General features: G+C 49.8%; 1 protein-coding gene across 1 annotated transcript in view; it reads left to right on the top strand.

Annotated features, from left to right (window-relative positions):
* Nucleotides 1-805: 805 nt before the first annotated feature.
* The window catches only part of PITPNA (phosphatidylinositol transfer protein alpha), a 42,397-nt gene continuing 27,923 nt past the window's right edge, over nt 806-15,279 (top strand). The window contains exons 1-4 of the mRNA XM_006741389.3: nt 806-1,060; nt 4,912-4,942; nt 10,196-10,341; nt 14,479-14,570. Of these exons, the coding sequence (XP_006741452.1) occupies nt 1,041-1,060; nt 4,912-4,942; nt 10,196-10,341; nt 14,479-14,570 (289 nt within the window). The 5' untranslated portion in view covers nt 806-1,040. The remainder of the gene's footprint in view (nt 1,061-4,911; nt 4,943-10,195; nt 10,342-14,478; nt 14,571-15,279) is intronic.

Genomic DNA, 15,279 nt, shown 5'->3' with positions numbered 1-15,279 from the left:
CCACTCCCCCTGCTTGTGTTCCTTCTCTCGCTGTGTCTCTCTCTGTCAAATAAATAAATAAAATCTTTAAAAAAAAAAAATCTTAGGAACAAAACAAAGAAACAACAACAAAAAAGACCAACAAAACAAAACAAAACCAAAAAATACCCCACCCCAAAACCCACCCCTCTCCTTCCAGGAAGCTTTTGCTGACCATACCTCCAGTATAATCCCACCAAGCCTGTGTTTCACCACTCACGAGCCTTTTCTCGAACCTATCTTATTTACTCTCTCAACAAAAGCACAGGTTTTGGGTACACAGCAGGTACTTTGCAAATACTTATTGGATGAATGACATCACACTAAGGTTGCTGGGTGAAAATCTCCATCACATGCTCATTATCGACTTGAGCAAGTCTTTTAACCTCTGCCTCCTCCTCACCTGTAAAGGCGGACAGTAATGGTAACTTTTTCTGGTAGAGATGTCTTGAGGAGTCAAGTACTTAGAAGAGCATTTGCACGTAAATTTGGTTATCGTTCATGTTTTCTCAGCACAACCCTTTCCTGGATCTCAACCCACCGCACCGAGGAGACCATGCCTGCGGGTACAGAACACTCACACCTAGGTCCCCACCAGACACCTTGATGTCTGCTCCGCCTACTGCCCGGGTCTTGCGCCCGCCGGGGGCCCACCTCCGACGCTGAAGCCGACGCCACGGCCCATTTAAGGACGGGAGGGGGCGGGCCCGAGAAGGCTCCGCCTTTGCGCTGAGGTCAGCGCGCACCGCTGCGTGTGACGCTTTGGTTGCTGCAGAGACGCCCCGCCCCCGCGCGGCGCTGCGGAACCGGAGCTCCGGGCGGCGTCGGCAGCGGCGCGGGAGGCGGCAAGGCCGGGGCGGCAGGAGCCGGCGCGGCGACCGCAGCGAGAGCGGCGGGGACGGAGCAGACCACGACGAAGGCGCACAGGCAGCCGGGCCGGGCCGGGCCACGGGGAGAGCGGCCGCCGGGAAGCGGGCGGGAGGCCGGGCGGGCAGCGGGCAGCCGCCGAGCTGCGGAGCGACATGGTGCTGCTCAAGGAGTAGTGAGTGTCCCGCGGGCCGTGCGGAAGCGAGGAGGAAGGGAGAGTCGGGGATGACGATCAGGGAGCTTGATGGCCTGCGGAGGGGATGCAGTGGCCGGACGCGGCCCGAGGGGATGGAGAGCAATGGATGGGCTGGTGGGCGGCCCAGCAGGGGCTGAGGGGACCATGAGGGCCGGAGAGGGCCTGAGGTGGGGCCAACGGGGATAGGGAGATACGGACAGCTCCTACGGTGGGGCCTGAGGAACCGTGAGGGCCGAATAGGCCTGAGGAGAGGCCAAGGGGACAATGAGGGCTGGACAGGGCCTGAGATGGGGTCAAGGGGACAGTGAGAGCCAATAGGGCATGAAGAGGGGCTGAGGGGATGGAGATGTGGGGCGGTCCTACAGTGGGGCTGAGGGACGGAGGGGCCCGCCAGAACTGCAAGAGTGGCTGAGGGGACTGGCGGGAGAAGGAGGAATAGGGACCGAGGAGCGGTTAGACAGCTTCAGGAATGGAGCTGAGATGATGGGGAGGAGTGTGAGGGGAGCCTGGAGTATGAGGAGTGGCTGCCTTAGGCACCAGGGGAAGGATTGTAATAAGTGCACAGAGGAAAAGGAGCAGGGAGTTAGGGCCAGGCTTTGGTGACAGAGGAAGGGTCTGAAAAGATAGCAGAGGGGACTGGCGGCATGACGTGGTACCCAAGTGGTAGGTGCAGAGGAGGAGGTACTTGGAAAGAAGCTTAGGATGTTTGCTTGGGACTTGGGGACACTTGGGTGAGGAGTCCAGAAAATATTGGTGAGGAGCTGATTTGTGGGAGTTAGAGTGATGAAGAGGGCTGGGATGTTACCAGGGTAGAGGACAGTTTGGAGAGGGCATCTGTTTGTGAATATATATAATAAATACACATACTGGAGTAGGGTTTGGGGGACAGGGGCAGCCTGTCTCTAGGGCATTCTTAGTCTTGGTGCGAAGAGGATAGAGAAATTGCTTTGAGGATTGAGAAGGTTCCCATAAAGCCATTAATTGATGAAAGACAGTGAAGGTGAGGGAGTTCTTGAGTAGTGACTGGGGTGGGAAACGAGTGACTTCTGGTAGGTGTTGCAGGGAGATAGGCTTGCTCCCGAAATCCGGGGGATCAGATGACGGGGTGGGATGTTTAAATTGCTAAATCTTTCAAACACTAGATGACTGATCACTGAAGCTAATGGTTCCAAGTAAACATTTCAAGGCTTTTTTTTTCCCCCAAAGAGGAGAGATCGAATGTGTATGTGCAGAATTTACAGTGAAACTGCTTCGCTGGAAGGGAGGGCAAGTGGGCAGCTTTGGGTCAGAAGCCCAGAAGTCCAGAAGTGGGAGATGTCCCAGAGCAACTGGTAGAACTCAGTTGGTACCCAGGCAGGTGTGCAGAGGGCTGTTTCCATTTTGTCACTGAAAGCACTTTGCCCCATTCCATGCGGCTTGCTCCTTGGAGGTGTTCAGGACATTTAGGACATAGTGTGGAGCCTTGGATAACAAAGGGAGCAGAGACCCAGGTGTCATCCCAGCTTGACACTTCATCTGAACAGCATCATTTTGAAGCCCCTCCACTTCTAGTTCTTGACATCCAGGATGATGTTGATCCAGAGCTCTGAGCTTTATATGGTGAGGAGGAAGATCCTTGGGATCCCAACAGAAGGAGAGAGTGGTACACTTTGGATTTTATTATTTATTTATTTATTAAAGATTTCATTTATTTATTTTAGAGAGAGCGAGCGAGTGGGAGGGGGAGAGGGAGAGAGAGAGAGAATCTCAAGCAGACTCCAGCTGAGCACAGAGCCTGATGTGGGACTCGATCCCAGGACCCCAAGATCATGACCTGAGTCGATATCAAGAGTTGGATGCTCAACTGGTTGAGCCACCCAGGTGCCCCAGCACTTTGGATTTTAACCTTGATTGTCCAGACAACAGGCTTTTCCCATTCTCCTGATCTTTTTTTCTGTTCCCAAATGAATCCTAGAGTCTGTAGAAACCTTTAGTTCTGTGAAGAAGGTCAGGCAGGGAAGGGACCTTCGGAAGAGATCTGAGTGAGTTCTGAAGAGAGGTCCTTCCTTCCCATTCTTTGTTCTACCGTTGAAGCCCGCCAGGGAAAGGTCCAAGGTGCTGGGGATGCGGAGCCTGCTTGGCATCGGCGTTTCCTTCCTGCCTGACTTGTGCCGTGTGTGTGCATCCTGGGGCAGGGGACGAGGAGGGGGGCATCCGAGACACTTGGCCATGGCTGCAGTGCTGCAGCTTGGGGAAGGGTGGAAGTGAAGGTCACACTGAAGTGAGCACGGCTCCAGTCTCAGCCCAGCACTGCCCCTGTGGCCCTATCCTTTGGAATTGCACTCTATCGCTGCTGAAGTGGTTTTGCTCCTAAGGAGCCAGGGAGAAATGTCTGGGCGCGCAGCTGGGATGTAAGAGTGTCCTGTCAGGAATTGGCTGATGCTGGGCTCTTTTGAGGGGGAGACTTGGTGCCCGCCAAGGGCCTGGTTTCCCCTGTTGATTTTCCCGACACTTCCTCTAACAGGATTCTCCTTGATTTGATTTCGGCAAATTCTTGGATGTGACGCTTACTGCTGTTCTTGAAGATAAAAGGCGGATTGTTTTCTAGGAAGTTTCTTCTGAGGGTGCAGATGTTGCGGCCTCCAAGTTGAAATTATTTTTCTGCACTGTCGGCTTTCTCTGATGGGAGGAGGGTATTTGTGGCAGCATCCAGTAACCTGCAGGATTGGTGTTACTGGAGTCATTCTGGTGGAGGTGGGTTAGCAGGCAGTAAGGACTTGAAGCCCCTTTTGGTTTTCCTGCTACTTTTCTGCTCTGTGCCTTGCCCTTAGTGAGATGTTTTTCTCAGACCCTTGTGTGCTTCTTGCTACATGGGGGACCTTCGTGGATTTAGAAAATAGTGAGTGGACTGTTTACCAACCTGGAACACAGATCCCAATTGTTGGAACCACTGCATAGGAAGGAGAACATAGCAGCTCATGCTTCACCAAGCATGCAAGGGGCAGAAGGCTCCAGTGGGTTCCAGCTAAGGTCTGGGAACTGAGAATCTAAGCTCGGGAGCTGGCATGATTTGTGGTTTTGTCTCAGCTCTCTGACCTCACAGCTTTGAACTGGGGCTTAGCTGTCGCTCTGCCACCAGCCCCCGTACCTTTGTGGAATTCCGACTGGTGTGGGACCTTGCTGGCCGTGGCTTTTCTGTCAGGTTACCGATGGTACCTCCAACAATGGGTGCTCACTGAAATGGAGAAAAAAAAGAAGGCAGTCAATTGGGGTGCCTTTGGACAGCTTCTGGAGGTCAGGACACGAGTAGAGTGTCTGCTCTTGGTGGCTTTGTCACAGGAGCTTGCATTGCAATGCCCTGCCCCCGAGCAGAGATAGCTGGTATGTGCTCTTAGGGTGATTAAGCTCTGAAGGAGCGTGGCGGTCCTAGCCTTCCACCTCGAGGGCTATTGTTAGGAGATGGGGCCCATAGAGATGAAATCCCCAGGGCCTGATTCTTCAGGTCTGACTCCTCATCTTGGCTTCAGAGTTTGCGGGGACAGGTGCTTGTTTTGCTGGGAAAGATGTTAGTGGGGGAGAGGGAGAAAAGGACAGCTCCAAATGTGAGTCAGAGGCCTGGGAAGTAGCTGGTAGAGGGACGGGTTTGCACTGAATCACAGAGTTCTAAATGGGACCTGAAGGGCACAGATGATCCTGCCTCAAAGCACTCAGGGGGCCATTCTCTGCTGGATTTTTGACAGTGAGTATATGTTATGTGCAACAAAACGTTTAATACTGTTCTAAGATGATGCTGTAAGAATGTTGGGCAGCATTCGGAGCCTGAAGTTGATATTGTTTTCCCTCTCTTATAGTCGAGTCATCCTGCCTGTGTCTGTAGATGAGGTAAGTTCCTTTTCTTCCTTTTTATTCATAGTTGTATATAATTGCTTGTGACCATTAGCTAAGTTGGGCTCCAAGTGGCCCATACTCTTCATGTAGTTTTCATGGTTGTTCTAACTTAGAGATAATCAGTACTTGATGAGAATTTTCCTGGTGCCACTTTCTGTCGAAGGAAGGCACTTATTTTTTATATCTGTGCAACCTGCCTTAAGCTGTTGGCCTGCTAGGTGACTTTGACTAGGGATTAAACGAGCCCCCCCCCCTTTTTTTTTTTAATTTTATTTATTTATTTGACAGAGGGAGCGACAGCGAGAGAGGGAACACAAGCAGGGGGAGTGGGAGAGGGAGAAGCAGGCTTCCCGCGAAGCAGGGAGCCCGATGCGGGGCTCGATCCCAGGACCCCGGGATCATGACCTGAGCCGAAGGCAGACGCTTAACGACTGAGCCCCCCAGGCACCCCTAAACGAGCCCCTTTTACCTGCTAGGACTGTGCCTAGTGTGCATGGCTCTCTCTGGTTGTGCAACAAACCAGTAGGGCAGGAAATCTCCGAGGCCCTCCCTAGCCATATTCTAGGTGGCCGCTGGGAAGACCAAGGCCCGGAATCCTTTTACAGAGGGCAGGGAATAACAAATGGGCTTGGCTTGCCCTCTGTCCTTTTATAGTTTTAGGCCAAATGCTCCTGTGTATGGGGACCTGGCAGGATTTGCCACCAGAAGGTTCATAGGCCATGCTGACTCAGAATAGTCTCTTGGACAGCAGAAAACTGTCATAGAGACTCCCTTGTCCCACCCTTTCTTTGAACTTCCTCCACTCTCCTCTCCTGGCGCAGCCTGTTCTTTGCACCCCTTCCCCCCGCCCCCCAGCTTCTTCTTCTTTTTTTTTTTTTTTAAAGATTTTGTTTATTTATTTGAGAGAGAGAGAATGAGAGAGAGCACGAGAGGGAGGAGGGTCAGAGGGAGAAGCAGGCTCCCTGCCGAGCAGGGAGCCCGATGCGGGACTCGATCCTGGGACTCCAGGATCATGACCTGAGCCGAAGGCAGTCGCTTAACCAACTGAGCCACCCAGGCGCCCTATGCCCCCCAGCTTCTAGCCAGGCTCCAGTTTGGGTGAAGTTTGTCAGCCAGTGTGGTGCCCTCAGTCATCATCTTTCCTGTGGTGTCAGCATGAAGCTTCTGTGATAACTTACACTCTGTTCCAAATATGAAATGGACCTTTGAAAAATGAAATCAGGCCAACAGAGCCTGCAGCACACTTTAGATGAGACAAATATCCGAGCTTCCTGACCCCAAAAGGGGTGGGCAGGTATTGGCCCTCTAGAGGATTGTCTCCTGTGGTGGGCTACACATCTGATAAGAGCTGTGGAGATCTGGAAGAAGGAGCCAGAGATAGGCCTCGAACACACTCTGGGAGTTTTGGGAGAGGAGCATAAGAGAAACGAGACTGGGAAGCTAGGGAAAGGGCCTGGAAAGGATAGGTGTTTCTGTCCCTGGAGGCACCTGACATGTACCTGGGCCCTGGGAACCATGTGCTTACGCTGACAGGTGTTGGCTTGGGGAGTTCCTGTTAACCCACCTCCTTCGGGGCCTTGCTCTCCTTGTGAAAAATAAAAGTGGTGATTTTCCAAACCAGGAGGCCAAACAGGAAGGCCCAGCATGTCCCTTGCCCTAAAACTCACCTCTTGGGGGTCCAGTAACACTCTCTCAACAGGATGATCCCACCCCCCAAGTCAGGAAGATGTGTCCCAAAACTCAGGAGTACCTCAGTGTGCATTTTGGGATGAAGTGGATCTTTTCACAGGGAGTATCTTCATTGAACAAGGATGGAAATGTTTCTGAGACGTGTGGCCAATCCAGGAGGGCCAGGACTGTTCGGGAGCAGTATTGGCTGCTCTGCGTAAGCCTGGAGATTACTTATGATGGGGCCAAGCATGGAGGAAAAGAAGAGCTCACCTTGAGAGCATCTGCAATTGGCAGTTTTTCTGTAGTATTGAGGAAGTGATGGGGAGGGGTGAACAGAGCCTAAAGAAGCTTGGGAAGTAAGCGCTGGTTAGGATTCATCTTTCTGCCTGGGAATGGTCAACCTGTTCTCAGCTAGAAACCACTGATGAGGAAGCAAGTGCATGGCCTGGGTATGGGGGAAGCAGGAGCTGCTTTTCTAAGATATTTTATTTTTGAGTAATCTCTACACCTGCCATGGAGCTAGAACTTAAAACCCTGAGATCAAGAGTTGCACGCTCCACTGACTGAACCAGCCAGTGCCCCAGAGCTGCTTTTCTGATGGCTTGAACCTTAGTTCCAGAAGATCAGAAAATCTTGAATAGGGAAGCCAAAGAAGAAACAAGTAATGATCAACCTTTTCAGTCTTTATCAAAAGCCCCATCCTGACTCATGGTTCCCATGGGAACAGTCCAGCATCAGCTACTGTGGGATTCACTTCCTAATTGAAAGCCTTGATTTGAGGCCCTCAGGGCGGGCTTGCTTTCTTTCTCTCGCTTCCTTTCTTTTTTGGGGGGCCCTCAGGGCTGGCTTGGCTTTGCTTTGCTTTTCCTTTCTTTTCTTTCTTTCTTTCATCTATCTATTTATTTACTTAGGTAATCTCTAGACCTAACATGGGGCTTGAAATCATGACCTTGAGATCAAGAGTCGCATGCTCTTCCCACTGAGCCAGTCAGGCACCCCTCCTCAGGGCTTTCTGTTGTAGGTTGGGAAAGAGAAGAAAGAGAAAAGAGAAGGCCATGGCTTTATAACCATCCTGATGGTCTGAATCAGTATTTTAGGGTGCAGTTAGCTTCTGTCTGGCCAGAGCCTTTGGCCTAATATGGCATAGGGTTTCTAGGCATTCTGCTGCAGAGCACGAAAGCCCTGGCTGTTTGACAAAGGTGTGTCCACCAGTGGTTCCTGGCTTAGATAGGCCCACCCCTTTCCATGTGGGCAGAGCTGGTTTACTTCCCGTTTCCAGAGATGTATGGTACCATTCCCCTGTGGTACCTGGCCCAGCAGGGTCACATGGGTGAGACCAACAGCTATGCTGTTTTTCATGATAATGTTTTTTGTCAGTGTCTCAGGCCCACCTGCTGCATCTTCCTGGGCTCCCACTCCCAGTGATAGAGTCTCTATTTTTCTTAGCTGAGTGTCTTAGTTCTTTGGGACAAGGGCAGGCATCATTGTCCTAGGCCTGAGGAGGCTGGAATCCTGGTCTTGCCTCCTTGGGGCTCTTTATCTGATGTAATGGTCTGACCCCCCACCCCCATCCGAGTGTGGCTGCTTTCTGCTTTCCCAGGGTATGGAGCCACTGTGCCAAAGGGAAGCCTTTGACATGAAAAGTGTCCCTCACTTGTAGCTTGTGGAGGCCAGCCTTACTTAACCCCTTTGGATTAACAAATCTGCCTTCACTTGTCTCATTGGGATTAAAAGATCAGAATATCAAGAGAGATTAAAGGGGGAAGATGCCAGCCCAACAGACTGATCCTCTTAGAGCTTGCCCTCTGATTCCTCTGATTCCTGCAAGTGAAGGGGATTAGTCTCTGCCTGGGGGCCCCTCCCCAGACAGCAGCACCAGCTGACCACCCAGTCGCCTTCTTCAGCCTGCCCTTTAGGATTCGAGTCAGTGGTTAGATGTTCCTAGGCTCTTCTTTAAAACAGAATTAATGTTCCTTCTTAGGAACCCTTCGCTTAGCCAAACACTGACCCACTTGATAGGCGTTTCGTCGCGCTTCAGCCAAGAGGTGGACTTGGAAAAGCTCAGAGACAGCTTGGAGTTCCCTGGGGGCATTGAGGCAGCACTGATGTTGCTCAGGATTAGCAAGGTCAAGGTGGCTGGCTCACACCCAGATGTTCCTCTTTATGGGATTACCTGAGCCTTGATCGCTCGCCTGGGCCTTTCCTTGGCATTTTGTACTGGGTTTTTACTTTGGAAGTTAGGGCTCTTTCAGTTTTATGGTGAACAGTGAATTGTCCTGGTGTGCTGCTTCCCCTTCCGCATTTTGCTCAGAAATTTCCCTGCGGTGCTTATGAAGCTGCCCAGTACAGCGGCTTCCAAGTTTGAGGTGCAGCAGCCCCGGAAGCTGCCCCTGCTCCTTGCAGGCAGCGGTGTCCGCGGCAGCCACCCAGAGATGCAGCCTCTCTAGTTTCATTTCAGAAGGAGAAAAACCCATGTGACCCTTGTCTGTCCTTCCTGGGAGTCCCAGGAGTTTGGGGAGGGGATGTAGAGGGTGAGGAAAACCTTTACACCCCCAGCGTAATCAAGTATCTTTTTTTTTCTCAAACTCCCTAACCTGTTGTTGGTGGTGGCAGGGAGAAGGCGTCCTTTGGTATAGATGTAACTTCCTGCATTAACTGTTGCTGTTCATTCTTTTTTTCTTACTTTTCCCTCCAAACAGCTGCCGTCAAAGAGCAGGGAGCAGAAGGGCCAGGCCTGGGCAGTGCTCAGGCCATTGGTCCTAACACTGAGTTGTCCTGAGGGGGTTAGAGGAGGCCAGTAATCTTGACCAGTGACTTGCTAGATGGCCTATGACCCACATAAAGGAAAACGAGGTCCTTGCCATCTAGTAAGTGCCAACACAGAGGATGCACTTGTCAAATTGGGATTAAAGGTACATACTGTGGGGTAGGAATCTGTGTTATCCATTATGGGAAACGGCACTTGCTTCAGCCCTACCAGGATTCGGGAAAGCATCTGGAGGTTTGGTTGCCTGCAAGACTGTTCTCTGAGCTGCAGGCAGGGTGACGAGCTGCACAACACTGGAGAAAAAATAAGTAGATGAGCCAGTTTACAGCAGAGGTTGTGGATTTCACAGAGCACTGGGCAGCTTTCTTTAACAAGAAGTCATGTGTTAGGATCTGTTTAGATGAATGGGATAAAGAGACTTCTAGCAGCCAAGCCAGATCTTGTTTTAGGGTCTTACTACCAGAGGCAGATTCAGGGAAGAAGCTACCTTGGACTCTATAATGTGTTTTCTGGATAGTGGTGTGAGGTTAAGAATATTCTCCTGCCTCCTTAAGCCTTGATGGAGGATGTAAAGATGGGAAGGAGGAAATTAAATGCATCTGATAGCTAAGGAGAGGCCACAGAGCAGCGTTCATAGTTGCTGTGGGTGGATTAGGGCAAGGTCCCATGTGGAACTGCAGAATAAGGGGGATGCGGGATGGGGGGGGAAATCCCAGAGTGATGTCTTTGGACAGGTGCTGGTAACTGGACTGTGTGCACCTGTTGAGAATTCTGCCCTGACAATAACTCCTGTCTCTCTGTCCGTTTAGTATCAAGTAGGGCAGCTGTATTCTGTGGCTGAGGCCAGCAAAAATGAAACGGGTGGCGGAGAAGGCGTGGAGGTCCTGGTGAACGAGCCCTATGAGAAGGACGGTGAGAAAGGCCAGTACACACACAAGATTTACCACTTACAGAGGTATGTGGCTGAGCAGCAGAGCCAAAGGGCGGCCAGGTATTGAAGTGGACATAGTGGATAATTGGGGGTGTTTCCGGGTCATGAGCTGGGCGCTCAGGTTGCTTCACCTGTGAGAGTGTGTGTGAGTGGCTCTCCTTTGCTCATTTAAAGATTTTTTATTTTTTACATTTTTTTAAAATAAAAAACTTGCCCCAACCAGGCTCCCAGTCCCCAGAGGTGGTCGAGTTTGGTTTCTTAGTTGTCTGAGTATAGGGGTGTGTGTGGGTGTGTAAATGGTAAAAATGGGCGCTCCACTTTCTTGTTCTCGGACGCACATGAGATCAAAGTCTGCACACTGTTCTTGGCGTTGCTCCCCTGCTGCCCGTCACCAGAGCTGCCCCCCGCCCGCGCGCCCTGCCCTGTTCTTGCAGAGCACGCCTGCCGGTGTGCTGGAGCTTGCTTCACCAGCCCTCCCTTGGCAGGTGCTTACAGTCATGTCCAGATGCTGACGGGCAGTATTCCCGTAAGATGCCTTCTTGCTGTATTTGTGTGTGTAAATTTGTAGTAAATGCTCCTAAAAGTGAAATTGTGGGACAGGTAGTATTTTAAATTCTGATATTGTAAAATCAGTTAACCAGAGAGATTTTGGTACTTCTCTGTGGATCAAAGGCATAAATATTTAAAAGTGAGTCTGATTTATATAGCAAACCACACAAATTTGCTGAATCTCTAATTGAAACAGTAATATTTCAGTAGACTATAAGCTGACAAAAAGGGCACTGAAAGCCATAGTAAACATACACCAACCTGGGTGCTCAGTTGGTTAAGCGTCTTCCTTTGGCTCCAGTTATGATCCCTGGATCCTGGGATCGAGTCCCATATCGGGCTCCCTGCTCAGCGGGGAGCCTGCTTCTCCCTCTCCCTCTGCCGCTCCCTCTATTTGTGCTCTCTCTCTCTGACAATAAATAAAATCTTAAAAAATATGTATACAACAGCTTGAATGGAAGTTGAACCAAGCTCGTTTTAGAAACTATACAGTACTGGAAAAAATAAACATGATAAATCTTTTTTAACTGTGGTAAAATATACATAACACAAAATTCACCATTTTTACCATTTTTTATTTTTTTAATTTAAATTTAATTTTTTATTTCTTTTAAGATTTTATTTATTTATTTGACAGAGAGAGACAGTGAGAGAGGGAACACAAGCAGGGGGAGTGGGAGAGGGAGAAGCAGGCTTCCCGCGGAGCAGGGAGCCCAACACGGGGCTCGATCCCAGGACCCTGGGATCCTGACCTGAGCTGAAGACAGACGCTTTATGACTGAGCCACCCAGGCGCCCCTATTTTTGCCATTTTTTATTTTTATTTTTTTATTTTTTTAAAGATTTTATTTATTTATTTGAGACAGAGAGAATGAGAGAGAGAGAGCACATGAGAGTGGGGAGGGTCAGAGGGAGAAGCAGACTCCCTGCCGAGCAGGGAGCCCGATGCGGGACTTGATCCAGGGACTCCAGGATCATGACCTGAGCCGAAGGCAGTCGCTTAACCAACTGAGCCACCCAGGCGCCCCTATTTTTACCATTTTTTAAAAGATTTATTTATTTGAGAGAGAGAGAGCATGAGAGCGGGTTGGGGGGCCGGCAGAGGGAGAGAGAATCCTAAGCAGACTCTGTGTTGAGCTCAGAGCCCACTGAGGGGCTTGATCCCAAGACCCCAAGATCACAACCTGAACTGAAACCAAGAGTTAGCCAAGTGCACCACCCAGGCAGCCCCCCCTTTTTCTTTCTTTTTTTTTTTTTTTTTTTTTGCCATTTTTAAGTTCAGTGGCAGTAAGCACATTCACATTGCTGTGTAACATAAACCAGGATCTTAATTTCTAGTCACTGAACTGACTAGAAATGAAACCAATTTCATTTTTATTTGGCAAAATCCCTGCTTTAGCATAGTCTGCTGCTTGGAGCTATAAAAGTGCTAGGCTGTAGAGGTCATGGATTTTGTGAGAGCGGGAGCCAGGAGGAGGGCAGCGCTGTGAAGTGGGGGAAATCTCATCATGATCCCATTTCCTTGCCATTGTGCTCTTGTCCCTCCGTGTCTCCTCTTCGTCTTCATCCATCCCTACCTTGAGTTGACTGCCAGCCAATCCTTACTTAGCCATTAGCAGTTGATTAGAATAAGGCTCAGGACATGCCTTTCCCACAGTGCATTTGTGTTTATTTAAAGAGGACTTTGCAACCAATAGTGAGATTGGCAGAAGGGGCCAGTTGCTTCCTTACAAGTCAGTTGGTCCAACCAAAGTGTCAGAGAGGAGGTCTGTACCTGTGGAGGGTTGGAGTTGTCTACCCTCTTCCTTAAAAGAGAGCGGGTAAACTTTGAGCTGCCACCACTACTCTTAACCCCAAAACCCTCAACTACAAAAACCAAATCAAAACCAGTGGTGCTGGGACACCTGGGTGGCTCAGGTGGTTGAGCGTCTGCCTTCAGCTCAGGTCATGATCCCAGGGTCCTGGGATCAAGCCCCATGTCGGGCTCCTGGCTCAGCGGGCGGGGAGCCTGCTTCTCCCTCTCCCCCTGCTCGTGCTCTCTGCTCTCTCTCTCTGTATTTCTATGTCACAAATGAATTAAAAAAAATTTTTTTTTTAAAAAGAAAACAATGGTGCTGAGCGCCTTGACCACCTCTCCTCATTAGGATCAAAGCCTTCCTGTCAGCCATCTAGTCGCTGCCATCAGAAACATGGGTTCCCCACCACCCTCTTCCTCATCCTTCACATCAGATCAAGTCCTTTTGACTCCTTAGTATCTCCAGCGCTTCCATTTCCTTCCGTCAGCTCTTGCCTGGATTACTATGGTGCCTCCTGACTGCACTCCCTGCTTTCCTTTCCTCTGCACAACTTCGAGTGTTCTGTCCAAAGACAGATCTGTTGCTGGCTTAGATGGATCTGGATGGCTTTCCTTCACCTTTGGATAAAGTCCAGACTCTTTCTTAACCTAACTTACAAGATCTTTTATGACCTAGCCTCTGCACGTTCTCTTACATTCTCTGCCTCATACCTTACACCAGCTACTCCAAACTTCTCTCTCCCTCTCTCCCAGCTTTTCCCACCCCACTCCCATCCTTTTATCTCGCTCAGTCCTACTCATGCTTTACTCTGTGTGTTCATTTAATTCTTACTCTCCCTGAGGAGCCTCCCCACACACCATGCCTCCCACACCGCGTTCTCCTAGTGCTCTGCCCCCCAGAGCCCAGTGCTCACCCACTGTGACACACACTTACAGTGCTGTCCTCTGCCTGGTTAGGTAGACTCCCCATTAGAATGTAGGCTCCGTGAAGTCAGGAGCCATGTCTGTGTGATTTCTCTAGGTATCCTGCTGCCTGGCACACAGGAAGACTTACTTGAATGAGTGTGGCAGTGAGTGAATGAATCTCAGAGGGTTGCTCTGAGTGCCTGGGTTAGCTCTCTGCCAGGCCTAGCTCTTTTGTCTTAGGCCTCAGGCACTAAAGCTGTTGAGATTGTTGGAGCCTACTAAAGACTGCATAGATTACCAGTTAAAAACTAAGGAAGAGGAATATATGTATCTTAAAAAAAAAGGCTCATACTATACATGCTGTTCTGTAACCTGAGACAAAAAGAATTGAACAGAAGAAATATTTTGTCCTGGGAGACAGATAGCCCTGAGGCCCTTGTGGCCTCCCAGAACTGATGACAGCAGATCAGATCATCTTGGATCCCATATTCCAAGTCCATCAACCAGTCACTGTGGCCCATAAACCTAGACTGGTCCACTCTTGAAGGTGTCCCATCCTTGGCAGTGTGTAGTATAACGCCCTGGGCCCGGTGAGCTGGGGAAAAATGGGTCATGATAATGTAAGGACTGATAAGCCATGGCCGGTAGCCAAGGGTCCCACCTGCCGTCCTGTTCCTAATGGGTGGTGAGATGCTGGGGCGAGTTGTGGGGGGATGTTAGTAGGCAGCTGAGTTTGGGTGTCAGGCTCCAACAGGAAGCTTCTCACACAGAAGAGTAACCTGCTTATCTCACGGAAACTTGCTTGCCAACCCCACTGAAGAAGCTGGAGCTATGGCCTGAAGAATGTGATGTAAAAGCCCATTGTCTTTTCTGTTCTCCATTTCTCTTCATAACCGCCTTTTCTTACCACAGCAAAGTGCCCACGTTTGTTCGAATGCTAGCCCCAGAGGGAGCCCTAAATATACATGAAAAAGCGTGGAATGCCTACCCTTACTGCAGAACTGGTAAGTGCAGACCTGGCCAGAAGCTGGAGTTTGGGCCCCAAGCTAAACGCAGGGTGTGGTCAAATAGGCTCCAAGGGTGGCCGTGAATTAGGGTTTTGTGTCCCACCTTCATTTTCCAGATGAAGTCAATGAAAGGATGAGCTTGGGGACCCCCCTCAGGCTGGTGGTGAGTGTCAGTGTTGTCTGGTTCAGTTTGACGGCCATCTGGGTGGGAACCGCCAAGTGATGGCACAGAACCAGTCCCTCTTGGTTGGGAGGGTATAATAATTATGATTGTCTTTACCGATTACAAAAGTAGTGTTCTCTGTTTAAATTGTGGAAAATACATACAAACAGAAGAAAATTATCACCCCGGATTCTTCCATTTCTAGATAGTCAGTGTTGACATTTTGATATCTTTTTAGCTAATCCTTTTTTTAATGCTTACGTGTTTATCTCCAGACACATTTTAAGACTAATTTTAGATCGGGATGCCTGGGTGGCTCAGTTGGTTAAGCAACTGCCTTCGGCTCAGGTCATGATCCTGGAGTCCTGGGATCGAGTCCCACATTGGGCTCCCTGCTCGGCAGGGAGTCTGCTTCTCCCTCTGACCATCCCCCCTCTCATGCTCTCTCTCTCATTCTCGCTCTCAAATAAATAAATAAAAATATTTAAAAAAAAAAAAGACTAATTTTAGATCAAATCATACTAATTCTTTTTTTTTTTTTTT

The sequence above is a fragment of the Leptonychotes weddellii genome, chromosome 15, assembly GCF_054177405.1.
Source record: "Leptonychotes weddellii isolate Sample4059 chromosome 15, ASM5417740v2, whole genome shotgun sequence".
Classification (NCBI taxonomy): Eukaryota; Metazoa; Chordata; class Mammalia; order Carnivora; family Phocidae; genus Leptonychotes; species Leptonychotes weddellii.
This window is presented reverse-complemented; position numbering and strand designations above follow the sequence as displayed.